This window comes from Bidens hawaiensis, unplaced genomic scaffold, assembly GCF_021521415.1.
Source record: "Bidens hawaiensis isolate Kalapana, Puna unplaced genomic scaffold, B.hawaiensis_p1.1 tig00032165_1, whole genome shotgun sequence".
NCBI classification, from domain to species: Eukaryota; Viridiplantae; Streptophyta; class Magnoliopsida; order Asterales; family Asteraceae; genus Bidens; species Bidens hawaiensis.
Window position 1 is genome coordinate 58,897 of NW_027495470.1, and position 16,225 is coordinate 75,121.

General features: G+C 43.9%; 1 protein-coding gene and 1 pseudogene across 2 annotated transcripts; one reads left to right on the forward strand and one right to left on the reverse strand.

The window, feature by feature from the left end:
* The first annotated feature begins 357 nt into the window (after positions 1-357).
* Positions 358-13,054, forward strand: LOC143583194 (glucan endo-1,3-beta-glucosidase 3-like; annotated as a pseudogene). Its single transcript, XR_013144115.1, has 5 exons — positions 358-612; positions 1,641-2,259; positions 11,987-12,577; positions 12,667-12,694; positions 12,795-13,054. The product of XR_013144115.1 is annotated as a glucan endo-1,3-beta-glucosidase 3-like (transcript).
* A 575-nt stretch (positions 13,055-13,629) lies between these two features.
* Positions 13,630-15,640, reverse strand: LOC143583193 (uncharacterized). Its single transcript, XM_077065570.1, has 2 exons — positions 15,336-15,640; positions 13,630-14,050 (listed from the first exon to the last, which is right to left on the reverse strand). Exons 1-2 carry the CDS (start codon positions 15,624-15,626, stop codon positions 13,889-13,891), a joined length of 453 nt encoding a protein of 150 aa, XP_076921685.1. The 5' UTR covers positions 15,627-15,640; the 3' UTR covers positions 13,630-13,888.
* Between the last annotated feature and the right edge of the window lie 585 nt (positions 15,641-16,225).

Sequence of the window (16,225 nt, forward strand, 5' to 3'; positions counted from 1 at the left end):
TTAAAAATTATAAAACGATAAGTTGAATTAAGATACGATTGATTACTATTGTTTTTCAAATTAAGAAATAAAATACAAAGGGATGAAACAAAAGAAGCAAGAAAAAAAAACTTACGATTCACATAATTATAATACACGAGACAATCATAACACACGCAATAGAACCCGTACTTATTTATTAAATATAGATTTTATTTGAAAAACCAGACAACCATAAAACACCCGGTTCATGTCACCAACCAATTGGTTTCGAAAAGTATATATTAATTTACAAAGGGCTTCTCTTGTAATTCTTCAATCTAAAAGCCCATACACCACTGTTTGCCATCCTCAAACAAACCACTTAATGTTTGTCTTCTTGAGCTCTAGTTTCAAACCTTCAATGGCTGTCTAAACTCTAAAGCTCTATACATCAGCATCATAATTAACTCCAAAATCCACTTACTTTACATCTCTAGATTATCACATGTATTCTTGTTGATGAGCTTTGTTGAAGCATAATATTAATATAGTTTGAAGGTTTCATATTGATCAAGACTTCAAGAGTAAAAATGGTGACCAATATCTTAATTCTTGTTCTACTTCTTCCATTGATTGTTTCTGCTGACCAAGGTCAACTCTTTACCCTTTTTTATTTACCTTTTTAACTTTTTATTTTATTCACACTAGAGTCAAAAAGGTTTTTACCTTTACCTTTCTCTTTATTATTATTATTATTATTATTATTATTCTCTTAGCATAATGTAATTATTTGATATGAAAGTTTTTTGTATGATGGTTTGTAGCCTTTTCCTTTTTGTGGGGTGGGGGAGTATAAATTGTCGGCTAAACCGTTTAAACCGTAGAAAGTCGGTCTGTTTGAAATATATATGATCTGGTTTACAGTTTGGTTTTGACGGTTTAATAGTTTAAGGTATAACTTGGAACCGGTCTTGTAAACAAAAAGAATTATTTAAATATAAAGTTGTATATATATTTATATATTATATCATAAACAATCTTTCTTTATTTTATTTTTTAAAAATGAAATACAAAATATTACACGAAAAAAGAAAATATTTGTTTTAAACCGCTAAAATGTCAAAGCAAACCTTTACGACCGACACAACACAACCAACATGACCGGTTCAATTTGTTTTTAATTAAAAACCGTAATTAACGATTCAGCTTAGATCTCACATGTATTTGTCTAAAATCGTAGTTAGCAGTTCGACTCAAGTGTTAGCGGACTTGGTCCCGCGCACTTTATAGCTTCAACCCTAAATGGTAGTTGGGTGGGGGTCCTCTCTAGAGTGCTTTCTTGTCACTATTTTTTGGGTAGTGAGAAATGACCTCAAATTTTGGATGTGTGTGTAGTTGTGTACCATCGTGGTCTGCATTTGTTTATTGTGTTGTTTTGTTTAACATGTCATTCCATTTATGATGCTTTAAATATGTTGGACCATTGCATAACTTTTAATAATTGTGTACAATTAATATTTACTAGTATTTAATCATGGTCTTTTATAGAAACAATAACTTTTTTCTTATATATAAATTCAAATATGTCAATATGTTTTTATTTATGTTTTGATATGTTATATTTGATTTGGTTCCATTTGTGATAAAATTTATATCGAAATGTTACGTCTTTATCGCAGATGCTTTCATAGGAGTAAACATAGGCACCGCGGTTTCCGACATGCCACACCGACTCAAGTCGTCGTCCTACTCAAATCTCAACAAATCCGCCACGTCCGCCTCTACGACGCGGACCCCGCTATGCTCTTCGCCCTCGCTGGCACGGGAATCCAGGTCACGATTTCCGTTCCCAACCAACAAGTTCTCGCCATCGCCCAATCCAACACCACCGCCGCCAATTGGGTTTCCCGTAATATCCTCCCGTACATCTCCACCACCAACATCACCGCCATTTCTGTTGGCAACGAAGTCCTCACCACCACCCGAACGCCGCCACCGTCCTAGTATCCGCCCTAAAAAACATCCACTCCGCCCTCATCTCGGCAAAACTCGACTCCCAAATAGAAGTCTCCACCGCTCACTTTAACCGCACGTGGGACCCGGTTATCATTCCATTACTGGATTTCCTCCAGTCAACCGGGTCCCACCTCATGTTAAACGTCTACCCGTACTACGATTACACGCGTTCCAATGGTGCAATCCCGCTCGATTACGCGTTGTTCCGCCCACTATCACCCGAACAAGAAGCCATCGATTTAAACACGCTTTTACATTATACAAACGTCTTTGAAGAGGTAGGTCCCAGCAGAGCCTAGTTGGACCCGCAAGACTCACCTTGAAGAGGGACGTCTGCGCAGAAACCAACTGGATCCGCAGGACCAACCATGCTCAGAGACGTGACGTCCTTACGCGCAGTACGCAAGCTGGTCCCGCAGGAAATGCCTCCCGATGGTGAAGGACTCCGCCTGTCCCCGCAGCCTCGGATACAAGCCATCAGGGAAGGCCACCCGCGCAGCAAGGCTACACGCACAAGGCACTTAGCTCTCAATCACTCAGTGTCACCTGAAGGAATGAGCGAAGCCGGGAACAATCCCGCACAAGGGCGGGAGGGGGAATACTCCCGCCCAAATAAGCCAGTCCGTACGATACAGGAAGATCTTCTGTACTGTACCTGACGAGGTATGGGAAAAAGATCTGACTAAAGATACGACAGCTTATTGACAACAGTATGGCGAGCAGCATGCTCCTGCACTGTATGTCACTATTAGCCGCTGCCTACTCACCAACTACTGCCATACCACGTGCGTAGCCGTCAGTTGGTGGAACAGGAATAGTATACAGCAGGCCTGGTCGCTATCAGCCGCTACCTACCCACCAACTACCAGCAGGGCACGTGCGTAGGCTACTGTTGGTGGAACAGGAACACTGTTGCAGCCGGCCATACCTCTTTGGAAACCTACCTTCGGCTATAAATACCACAAATGGTATGACCATCTCATCTTATCATATCTCATCTTATATCATCATAATATACCTGATATCTGCTCTAGCAATCTCTTAATATACTTTTATATTTAAAGAGCAATCTAGTCTGATTCTCACGCCGGAGGGTGGTCACAAGGAGGAACCCCCCCCCTTCTCAGTGACGAGCTCACGGTGTCTGTTTTGCAGGTTATCAGAAGAACCATCTTCCAAGGGTCTAACCCCTCGTGGGAAACATCTATCTAACCCCCAGGTTACCAGTAATCTGTCCGGGGTCCGGTTAGTGTTTCTTCATTGGCGCCATCCGTGCATAAAGCTAGAACTTTATTTTTCTCCAGTTTTTTCAAACTTCTACAAAAGATGGTTAGAGAAATTCCGGTAACCACAACCCCAGCTACTGGGATGAACACCGGTAACACAGTTTTTACAAACACTACCCCGGTTACCCAAGCCGGGGCAAGTGAAGTAAATTTTACGAACACTACCCCAGTTACTCAGGCTGGGGCAAGTGCAGTAAATGATCGCCTACTGGGATCCACTGATACCCAGGTTGAGAAACGAAGACTCCCCCGCCAAACTCTCGATGAAGTTAAGGCATGGGCGGAGGCACGACAAAAGGAATTCCTGGCTGAGTTGGACGAACGCCTGCGTTCCGTCCAACAGGCTGACGAATTCGAAGATTACTTGGATGACTCGGAGGAATCCGACTCCGACGCGAACCCTCGCCATAGGGCAAAAGGGAAGCGTAAGGAAATGGAATCCCAACCGAAAAGGCATTTTGGACAAGCCTTCAAACCAAAAAGCATAGGTGGAAGTCCACGAGACTTCTCCAAAACGTTCAGACCAAACGTAGCAAATGCGGGAACGTCCAAATTTGCAAGGGACATTGCGGAAGCAATCGCCCCAAAGAGTGCCAAACAAATGCCTAACATAGGCACATATGACGGTATATCTGATCCAGACGATCATTTGAACAGATTCATAGCTGGGGCAACCGTCAACAATTGGACGGAACCCACGTGGTGCTACATGTTCCAAATGACGCTTGTTGGGGCTGCTAGAGCTTGGTTTGATCGTCTACCGGTCAACCACATCTACGACTGGGCAGACTTCCAGCAGAAGTTTAGCCAACACTTCAGCCAGCAACGGAAGTATACCGAGGAGCAATGGACAATCCTCAAATGCATACGAGAAGAAGATGAATCTCTGCCAAACTTCATCACTCGCTTCAACTCAAAGAAGCTAAGTTTGGGCAATATCAGCGAAGATCTTGTTCGCGCTGCCTTCATCCAGGGCGCGCATGACCCAGAGCTCATCCGCACCCTAACGGGTAAAGATGGCATGCCATCCACATGGGATGCCATCATGACAGCAGCAAAACGCTATGCGGAAACGGAGAAGCAACTGGGTAGAGATCTCCCACAGAGCACAAACCTCTACACTCAGAAGACGAGAGAAGACAACGTCCTCACCGCCCGACTAAATAAAAAGCGGAAGCAAGGCATTTGGCAGTCAAGGGTAAACTTTGACACCTCATCCGGCTTGCAACATCGATTGGGCGGAAGGGATAATGCACAGCCGCACCGGAACTCCAGATGGACGCCACTCAGCAAAAGCGTCACTGAGATATTCGCCACTGAAGAGCTCCCGTGGCCAAAGCCTCCAATAATCCGACATCGTCACGATGCTGATCGGAGCAAATACTGTGACTTTCACAAGACAAAAGGCCACAACACTGAAGAATGCACAGACGTAAAAGACATGGTTGAAGCATTCGTCAGAGATGGGACGCTCGCGCACCTCGTGGCGCAATAAAGGCTGAGCAGGCGGGTGCGTGTAGAACCCCAGCTGGGGAAAACACGAATCAAAATTCCAGCTTCAATATCGAGACTACATGCTGCGTAAAGAACGAGATCCCGAACCAGGTGCGTATCGGCTCGATGGCACTCCCATCCCAACAACATGGAAGGGAGCTCATTTACACAGTTTGCATGTAAATCAATTCCAATTTGTAAAGAAAAGGCCAAGAGCCACTTCTAATGGAAATGATTCTCTTTAAGAACATCGAAGCTGATGATTTTACATTTATACTTTTCTGAACACTAATATGCCGGTTTTCACCGCATAATTACGTGAAGTCATTGCGTGGGAAGGCGGTTCTACCCGCACGAACCCAATAACGTGACAAACCTTCACGCAGGTTAGTTGAAGGGGAAAAAGTTCAGCACCCAAAAATGAAAGTGCCGGTCTATCCGCACCAATCATAACGAGGAAACTGAATAAAAACCTATCAACAACCGCGCGTCGAACGGTTAAACTATGCAACACTGGTGACGGCACACATTACGTGAAGTCGTTGCGTGGGAAGGCAGTCCTACCCGCACGAACCCAATAACGTGGCAAACCTTCACGCAGGTCAGTTGAAGGGGAAGAGTTCAATTATCCCATCAAATGAAAGTGCCGGTCTATCCGCATGAATCATTAAAGGAAACTGAACACTAACCTATTGACAACCGCGCGTCGAACGGTTCAAAACAATTCTTAAAAAGGATGAGGAAAACCTACACGCAGGTCAGATAAGGGTAAAGTTTTGCCATCCTACTAAGTGCAAGTGACGGTTCTACCCGCACAATCACGAAAGAGGAAGCAAAACTTCACACCTATTATCAACCACGTTCAAAGGTTAACTTATCCTCAAAGGATGAGGAAAACCTACACGCAGGTCAGATAAGGGTAAAGTTTTGCCATCCTACTAAGTGCAAGTGACGGTTCTACCCACACAATCACGAAAGAGGAAGCAAAACTTCACACCTATTATCAACCACGTTCAAAGGTTAACTTATCCTCAAAGGATGAGGAAAACCTACACGCAGGTCAGATAAGGGTAAAGTTTTGCCATCCTACTAAGTGCAAGTGACGGTTCTACCCGCACAATCACGAAAGAGGAAGCAAAACTTCACACCTATTATCAACCACGTTCAAAGGTTAACTTATCCTCAAAGGATGAGGAAAACCTACACGCAGGTCAGATAAGGGTAAAGTTTTGCCATCCTACTAAGTGCAAGTGACGGTTCTACCCGCACAATCACGAAAGAGGAAGCAAAACTTCACACCTATTATCAACCACGTTCAAAGGTTAACTTATCCTCAAAAGATGAGGAAAACCTACACGCAGGTCAGATGAAGGTTAAAGTTTAGCCATCCTACTAAGTGCAAGTGACGGTTCTACCCGCACAATCACGAAAGAGGAAGCAAAACTTTAACCCATTATCAACCACGTTCAACATGTTAACTTATTCTAAACACTTGGAAAATTGCTAATTTAAACTAAGTATGCAAGTCATAAGTTTATAAAGCAAGGAACCCAAAGAAGGAAATAACAATCTTATACGCAAAAAGATTAATATTTCACAAATGAATTATTACAAGAATGGCCGGGTAACTACCCGCCTACGAAAAGAAAAATACATCTGTACAAGACTATCCTAGCAATGGGAAGGGATCTTCAGGATCAAGCCTCAGGGCCGCCTCCACTTGGACCCGCTCCATCAGAACGGGGCGGTTCGAGGAAAGCTTTAAGGACAGCTAACCCATCATCAGCAGCAGCTACTTGGTTCACCTTCTCCACCACTGGATGCGGGAAGGCAGCATATTGATTTACTGCTTGGTCATATATGGCTTCAGTGTCAACATTGTACAAAGGGAAGTTGGAAGGCGGGAAGCCTTTCTCAACGAACCCTAGACCAAGCAGGAAGCCAGCCCGTTCCCCATCCTCGTGAGAAGCGTTGAGGGCTGCGCTCATCGCATCGTCGTAGGATGTCTCTGAGAAGACACGATGCACAACCTACAAAGAAAATACAAGTGTCAAACACCTTTTCTATGAACAAAGGAAAGCGTGAAGACGTAAAGCTAAAATACCTGAGGCAACGCTTCTCGAAGAAGCCATTCCTTGGCAACCAGGGCTTGGGTGCAGGCGCGTTCGGCTTAGCTTTTATTGAGGTTGGCAAGTTGCACTTCCTTTGCAGCAGCCTCTTCAACGCCCTTAAGCTTCCGCTCTGTGTGGTCAAGCACGCCCCTCTGGTCCAGGATCTCTTGGAGCTTCTTGGCATTTTCCATGGCCAAGGCATCATGAGCACGTTGGAGAGCCTCTAATTGGGCCTTGAGCTCCTCGTTCTCCATGCGTAAAGGCTCAGCAACGGCTTCAGCCTTGGTAGCCCTCTCAGTCGCGTTCCTCGCAGTCTCCTTAGCCAGCCGAAGCTGTTCGTTAACAGCTTGGGCAGCCTTGGAGCGGGCCTCGAGTCGCGCTTGAACTTCAACCTCGAGGGCCTTGAAGGCCTTCTCCTTCTCCGCAGCAGCTGCGGTCAATCGTTGGTTCTCCTCCCGAAGAGCACGCGCCTGAGATACGTCCTTGGCGCGAGCTGCTTTCAACTTGTCGTTTTCACGACAAAGCAGCTCGACGCGCGGCTGCATCCGGGCCTGGAGAACCCGAAGATCATTGGTTAGCCTACCCTCCTGGTAGCTAGCCATGGCTTCCCCCAACGCACCATGAGGAGCAGCGTGGCGAGCCCAGTCCACGCACTCCACAGGGGTACGAAGGGTTGTTCCTCGGCGTATGTTCCATCGCGGAACATACACTTCATTGGAATCCGACACTGCAAAAAACAAAAAAGCAGTTAGGAAAAAGATGATAAAAAAAAAAAAAAAAAAAAAAAAAATTAAGTGAAAAAGGGCCAAAGGAACCCTACGCACCTGTAGGGTCTATAACAGGCCGATAACCGCCGAACCCATCACCTGAACCCAAAGGAAACCCATCCAAAAGGTCAGGCAGATGGGAAGGTGGCAAAGACTGGCGAGTACTCCCATGCGTACCTGATGGGCCGGCCATCGGTGCCGGTGGGGGGGGCATGGTGGCAGCCGCCGCAGTCGCTGCCGCAGAATCCGCAGCAATCGTAACCGCCGGCTCGGTAAAGGACGCCGTAAAAATCGCACTCACGGCCGGCGATGGCGTAAACTCGGCTGGAACAGTCGGCTCAGAGTGAGCAACTGAACCAGCGGGACCAGGCGCAGGCGCCTGGGTCGACGCCTCAGGTAGGCTGACCAAGCCTACCGTCATCGGCGGAGGGTACTACTCGGTACTTCACCCTGGAATGCGTCAACATCCACGCCTGCACAAGAAGATAAGTGTTAATAAATTTATGAAGTATGATAAATCTACAAAAAGAATGTTTGTACTTACGGGTTTTCTTGAGCCTGAACTACGGAGGGGCGGGGACAAGCCCGATGGGGCCGGTCTCTTGACGCCGGTCACTGTCGTCGGTTCTCCGGAGGTAACAGTCGTAGCCTCCGGAGCAGTGGTCTTCTCACCACCGGGGTTCCCCGCCACCTCTTCACTATCTGACTCGGTGTCAGATAGAAGCACCGGATCAGCCGTGGAGGCCACCTTCTCCTTTCCTTTCCCTCCGGCAGCCTTCTTCTTCCGCACAAGGGGATGACCATCTGCGGATTCCTCAGAAGAAGACAGGATGTAAGGAAATCCAGCAGCGGGTACAGCATTGAGGGGTTGAGGATAGAATATCGCCTTACCTGGCCGCCGGTGGCTCAGGATCTCTTGGCCCGGCGGATAGACCTCCACAAATCGATCCGCCGTTTGCTCCAGGATGGGCAACTCATTGTCGTCCAGAGCACGAGTGCCCACCCGCACGGGACCGTCAGCTTCCCGCGGGAACAGGAGCGACTCCAAGTCATTCCCCTCTGAAAGAAAAGAAACAGTTAGAAGACAAACTAATATAAGCAAGAAAGACAAGACATACCATAAGGAATAGAGTTCAAACCGTATTCGAGAAGGATGGGAAACCGGGACGCATTCTTCCATACCCGGCTCATCCCCAGCATCACCATCCCGGACTCCGCAAACCGGTAAACCGGAGATTGGACCCGGGATATCTTCGCGAACCACACTGCCTCCTGGTAGCTGGAAGCGTGAAGGCTCGGAAGCGCTTGCCCCTTCTTAAACTTCATGGCAATGGGAATGGCGCGGGCAGAAATGTAGAAGAACTCCCGCTTCCACGATCGGAGACTGCGCTCGGTCACGCAGATCTTCAAACCCTTAATACGGGTTGTCAGGGTGTACCACCCCTGGACGCACCTCCAAGTATAGAAGGTCATCAGGCGGTCCACGTAAGGCTCAATACCAAGAATCCGGCACACCCACTCGAAGTGCCGGACCTTGGCAATCGCCATCGGATGCACCTCGGTCAGGTGCACACCGTGCCTCTCCAGGACACGGTACATAAACTTTGTCAAAGGAAACCTAAGGTTCCCATAGACAAAGAATGCAGCATATACCCCGATCTTGCCACTGGGGGCATCGTACACAGTCTGGTGGGATTCAGGAAACTCAGGCTCAAGAGACTCAAGCATGAATTTCCTGACGATATACTGGTACTGATCGACAGGTAGAGCACACTGGCACTCGCCAGCAGTACTCCTATCGTCGGCTACAGCTTCAGCATCATGGGAAGACATTTTGCAGAGAGAAGAAAGTGATTTCGGGAAAATGCTTGCCTGAAAAGGGGAGTATTTGCCGGAAATCACTAAGAAGAAGAAGAAAGGTGAAAGTGTGGATTACAAAGAGGCCTCTCCCCCTTTATATACTAATCGCAATTAATGCGGTGAATTTAATGCGGATGAGAGAGAAATCGAAGGTGCAATGAAACTATGACACGTGGCAAAAAGCAGGCTGGCAACAGCTGTTGACAGGACGTGTGCCAGTAATTTCGCGGCCACGCGCCCGAAAAATCGTTTGGAATGACCATATAATGTCACGTCACCATAACTTCCTGCACGTCCTGACACAGTCAGAAGAAACTGTCGCACGACGTTTCAAAGGTTTGGACTGTTCCTATCTTTCCACCAACCTTTCGAATTTCAAAATTCAAAATTTAAAAATATTAAAAAGTAAGCGGGAAAATACCCCCTTACCTTGGCGAACAAGTAACCGTAAGACGGATGCGGGTACAGTGTAAAGGCAAAACCCTTCACATACCTAGCACCCGCAGGGAATTGAAGCCAAGAAAACCTTGGCGAACAAGTAACCATAAGACGGATGCGGGTACAGTGTTAAGGCAGAACCCTTCACATACCTAGCACCCGCAGGGAATTGAAGCCAAGAAAACCTTGGCGAACAAGTAACCATAAGACGGATGTGGGTACAGTGTTAAGGCAGAACCCTTCACATACCTAGCACCCGCAGGGAATTGAAGCCAAGAAAACCTTGGCGAACAAGTAACCGTAAGACGGATGCGGGTACAGTGTTAAGGCAAAACCCTTCACATACCTAGCACCCGCAGGGAATTGAAGCCAAGAAAACCTTGGCGAACAAGTAACCGTAAGACGGATACGGGTACAGTGTTAAGGCAAAACCCTTCACATACCTAGCACCTGCAGGGAATTGAAGCCAAGTACCTCGGCAACCAAGTAACTATAAGACGGGTGCGGGTACAGTGTAAAGGCAAAACCCTTCACATACCTAGCACCCGCAGGGAATTGACGCCAGGAATACCTTGGAAGTAAAGTAACCGTAAGACGAGCGCAGGTACAGTGTTAAGGCAAAACCCTTCACATACCTAGCGCTCCGCTGGGAATTGAAACCAAGAAGGATCTTCTGGGCAATGCTTGCGGAAACGGAAATAACATCCCCGCATAGCGGGAACGTCGAGAACTACGTTGTTTGAAGCTCCAGGATGGAATTGGTGGTTTTAACATAATTGATCACTATGTTCAAAACTACCAAAACCTCACGGAGAATCCACACAAGTAGGACTCAACGCTCCTGACTTGCGAGGAGGTTACAGCCTACCCGCATCATACCCAAAGACCAAGCAGGAAACTCGGGAATTTCTGCAAAAGACAAGGACTTCCGCGGGAAGAATCCCCATGGAAAACCTTAAAAAACCCTTTTCAAAACCCTCTGCTTAAAGTCCAAAAGTTCACCTCACTTTATTAAACACTCATGAGAAGAACATTGGACTGGGGGGACTTGAAGAGGTAGGTCCCAGCAGAGCCTAGTTGGACCCGCAAGACTCACCTTGAAGAGGGACGTCTGCGCAGAAACCAACTGGATCCGCAGGACCAACCATGCTCAGAGACGTGACGTCCTTACGCGCAGTACGCAAGCTGGTCCCGCAGGAAATGCCTCCCGATGGTGAAGGACTCCGCCTGTCCCCGCAGCCTCGGATACAAGCCATCAGGGAAGGCCACCCGCGCAGCAAGGCTACACGCACAAGGCACTTAGCTCTCAATCACTCAGTGTCACCTGAAGGAATGAGCGAAGCCGGGAACAATCCCGCACAAGGGCGGGAGGGGGAATACTCCCGCCCAAATAAGCCAGTCCGTACGATACAGGAAGATCTTCTGTACTGTACCTGACGAGGTATGGGAAAAAGATCTGACTAAAGATACGACAGCTTATTGACAACAGTATGGCGAGCAGCATGCTCCTGCACTGTATGTCACTATTAGCCGCTGCCTACTCACCAACTACTGCCATACCACGTGCGTAGCCGTCAGTTGGTGGAACAGGAATAGTATACAGCAGGCCTGGTCGCTATCAGCCGCTACCTACCCACCAACTACCAGCAGGGCACGTGCGTAGGCTACTGTTGGTGGAACAGGAACACTGTTGCAGCCGGCCATACCTCTTTGGAAACCTACCTTCGGCTATAAATACCACAAATGGTATGACCATCTCATCTTATCATATCTCATCTTATATCATCATAATATACCTGATATCTGCTCTAGCAATCTCTTAATATACTTTTATATTTAAAGAGCAATCTAGTCTGATTCTCACGCCGGAGGGTGGTCACAAGGAGGAACCCCCCCCTTCTCAGTGACGAGCTCACGGTGTCTGTTTTGCAGGTTATCAGAAGAACCATCTTCCAAGGGTCTAACCCCTCGTGGGAAACATCTATCTAACCCCCAGGTTACCAGTAATCTGTCCGGGGTCCGGTTAGTGTTTCTTCAGTCTTCGACGCGGTAGTCGATGCGGCTTATTTCGCAATGCTGTATCTAAACTACACAAACATTCCGATTCTTGTAACCGAATCGGGCTGGCCGTCAAAAGGCGGCCCCGACGAGCCCGATGCCACCGCGGACAACGCCAACGCGTACAATAGTAACTTAATCAAACACGTTTTAAACAACACCGGGACTCCAAAACACCCCGGTGTGGCCATCAGTACTTACATTTATGAGCTTTATAACGAGGATTTGAAACCGGGCTTGACATCCAAGAAAAACTGGGGGCTTTTTAACCCGGACGGGAGCCCGGTTTACGTGTTGCATTTAACGGACTCCGGGCCCGTGTTGTCAAATGACACAACAAGCCAGACTTATTGTGTTGCAAAAAGTGGTGCTGATGTGAAAATGTTGCAAGCCGCGTTGGATTGGGCTTGTGGGCCCGGGAAGGTTAATTGTTCGTTGATGTCGCAGGGTGGGCCGTGTTATGAGCCTGATACGGTCATGGCCCACGCCACTTACGCGTTCAACGCGTATTATCAACGGCTGAGGATGGCGGACGGGACTTGCGATTTTAACGGGGTCGCTACTGTCACGACTACGACCCGTGTAAGTCGTTTACTTGTACATTATGCTTGTTAGATTGTACATTTCTTGTACAAAAATTATTGTTTACTAATAACTTGTTGAATATTTATATAGGTTTTGGTGATTGTACGGTTCCAGGAAGGTAACAATAACAATATAACATACTTATTATTATTATTATTAATATTATTTTTGTAATTATAAGTTTATAACGTTACATGTTGTATTTTGTTTTTATGTAGTGGTGGGACTAATGTGACATTCACTAATGGTACATCTATGGTTCCGTCTACAAACTCGACTACTTAGGGCACGTTATCGCTATGTAACTCGGTTTCGTTTTTTGACCTAGCAAGAGCGTTAATTTTGTTTGCGGGTTTCTTGTAAATGTACTCGAATTTGTTTTGATGTTCGTTTTTTTAATTAGTGTAGCATTCTTTTGTGTCGTTGGGTGTTAATCTAGTTGGCTTGATTTTAACTTTTAACTTGTTAGTAGAGGTGAGCTAATTTCAGATAACCCGAAAAAAAACTTGAAGCCTGGACCAATGGGACCCGAAACCCAGCCTGTATCTTTGTTTGTCGGGTCCCCATCGGTTCTAGACTTCAGTAGAAATCAGTGTAATTGTGACCGAAACCCGACATGCCTATTAAGGTCTGGTCCTCAGTTATGTTTGCCATATGATATTCGGTCTCGATTGGGTCACCTTTGTAAACGAGCTGAGTTGTGATTGACTGGGCTCAAGCTCGGCTCAATTTGACTTATAAGAGCTTGAGCTTGACTTGTTTCGAGCTCTTTTTCTAAAGCTCGAGCACAGCGCGTGGGTCGTTTTTTTCAAACTCAAGTTTGGATCGGGTTGGCTCGTTTTATTATATATTAATTTATATACATTTATAATTATTTTATATATTTTGAGAAAAACCTTATACGAGCCTAAACTCAGCTCGAGTGTTGTACATTAAACCAACCAAAGCTCGACTTTGCGATATGAAATTAATACATAAAAGTCCAAAGAGTTAAATATAAAATACACACAAAGCTCAATAAGGCTCGACAAGCCCATATGATCTTTCCACTCAAGGGTCCAGCTTGGGCTCTATAACTATACGAGCTTTATATAATGCTCAGCTAGTTTTGAGCTTTTAATCAATCTGATCTCAAGTAGCTCGCGAGCAACTCAACTCGCTTGAACACCTAGATTTACGGCATTAACACTAGACACAAGTTACTCTAAAAAACACGAAAAACTACTCGATGTCATACAATATGTTTCACAAAAACTTGCTAATGTTGAACTACTAGAGTGTTTTCCTACAACTAAGGTTACACTAAGATCAGTTAATGTTGGATGATTATCGGGTCAACGGTTGTCTTGAACAGAAGAGCATGAACTTTGTCGATCGAAAAATATAAAAAACATCCCGAAGAATGTGTGACATATGATCCAAAGCTAGTTCCCACAATGCAGTGCCAAGCTGGTCCATATAAACAATCAAATTTCTGTAAACAACAAACATATAATCATATTATTAGGAAAGGTTATGTTAAGGTTAAAAGTGTTTTATTATCTTTTTGTTTGGTTTTTTTTTATAAAAAAAAATCTATTGAATCAAGTTTAGATGACAAATAAGTTAGTCCAAGTCTGACACACATACATGATATGATACAAAGTACACACAAATTTGACCATTTTCTTTGGAATTTTCTGTTTAATTATTTTCAGATTCTTGGACGTGAAGGCTCATCAAAAGTCTAAAAAACTTAATCCATACGTGCAAGTGGACTAGATTATTTGTAATAATGTTATTATTATTTAATTTTTTTTTTCTAAAGTAAACATGGCAATTTAATAAATCTTTTATCGAATAAATAAGTAACAAAAAAAATATATGAACTCTTATGATATTTATACATTTTTATTATTGTGTCACTCAAATAATCTAGTTGCTAATCTATATTGTTTCTCGAGGGACGGTTTACGTGTTTAGAGTTATGAATTTATAATTACGGTTATAATAGGGGATGTAAGTGAGTCGAGCCAAACTCAAGGCCCAAGCTCGACTCATCACTGAAAAGTCAAGTTCGAGCTATGAGAAACTTCAAAAGCTAACGTTCGACTTGACTTGGCTTGTTCGATCTTTATATAATTACGTTACATGTGTAATATAATTAAAATTGTAAAACATAATGTATATTTTATTTATTATTCATAATACTAGTATTGATTATGTAATTATATAGTATAATAGTATATCATATTCTAAAGTTACAATATATCTATATTCCATCATATTCTACAAAGATTATTACATTTATATAATTAATAGGTTTCTTTTAGCCTGATTAGAATTATCAAGTTCATTTTATAAAGGTCGAATTCGAGCTCATTTATTAAATTAGCTTTTGTTTAAGTTTCAACTTAATTCGAACTTTTAATATCAGCAAGTAAATCTCGTGGAACTGCTGAACAATTTACCCCTAGCAGTGTTGCTGAATATTTTAGGCGTTAGTTGGACTGTGGGGTAGGTAGTAGTGATTAATTGGGGTTATTCATATTGGAATTTATATGTAATTTTTGAATATACATAAATGTACCAAGTCTTATATATAAAAATACATTTTTGACCGATTTTGACCAAATAACGATTAATCAGCAACTAATCGGTGGGGTACCAACTACCAACTAGCGATTAATTGATATCTAATAGGCATCTAGGCGTAATTTTTACAGCCACAAGTTATTCGTTACGGGTTTATGGTAAGAAAATAACTCTAAAATACATACCTTCTTCAGGGCAAGAGCAAGACATTTGCTATCAATCTTCTTCACATTTCCCTTTCCCAGAGAAACCGAACGAAGATAATCCGTCGAACATTTTAGCGCATTGTCCTGCATTCCAATCGCCATATCCGAAGCTCTCACTCTAATATTAATATTATTATTATTATTATTATTATTATTATTATTATTATTATTATTAACTTGCTTTTGTTCTTGATCAGCTTCTTTCTTTTTAAGAATTAAGCTGCTCAAGAACTTGCTTCTTCTCTCTAATTCTGCTTCTGCACCTTCCATCAATTCATTTCATACCAAATGTGTATGTTTTCTATGAGAGTATATATATGTATATGTATATATGTATTATTAATAATAATATTATTATGTATATATATTATGGAGTTTGCTTTTTTAAAAAGGGGTGGGAATTGCTTGAGTGATGGGGGACCGGCTTTAATTTTTAAATTGTAATTGATGCCGGAAATGGAGCTATTATAGATTTATAGTCAATAGACTACTTTTTATGTTTGATTTTATGAAAACTACTTAAATAATAATAAATATGCATGATATTAATTCTTTTTATAGAATTAATAATTTTCTTCTTTTGTATTTATGTTATAAGTTAACGAATTTGCTGATTACGATCCCATATTTTATCATATTTGTTTTCATCGGTTTGGGACTAACAGAATACTAACGCTGTCGGTCCCTGATAACTAGTTTTCTAGCCAAATGGAGTTCTTCTGGCAACCTGCAACTAACGTTGTTAGCATTTTGTTAGTCGCGGACTGTTGAAAACAAATATGATAAAAGGTGAGATCGTTATCAGCCAGTTTGTTAGTTGGGACCGACAAAGATAAAAAAAGATAGTTGAGATTAATAAAAATTAATGC

Excerpts from the sequence above, each read along its gene's own strand:
- LOC143583193 (XM_077065570.1), bottom strand. The coding sequence starts at position 15,626 with ATGGAAGGTGCAGAAGCAGAATTAGAGAGAAGAAGCAAGTTCTTGAGC. Across the intron at positions 14,051-15,335 it reads TTGCTCTTGCCCTGAAGAAG|AAATTTGATTGTTTATATGG; the intron begins GTATGTATTTTA and ends TGTTGTTTACAG.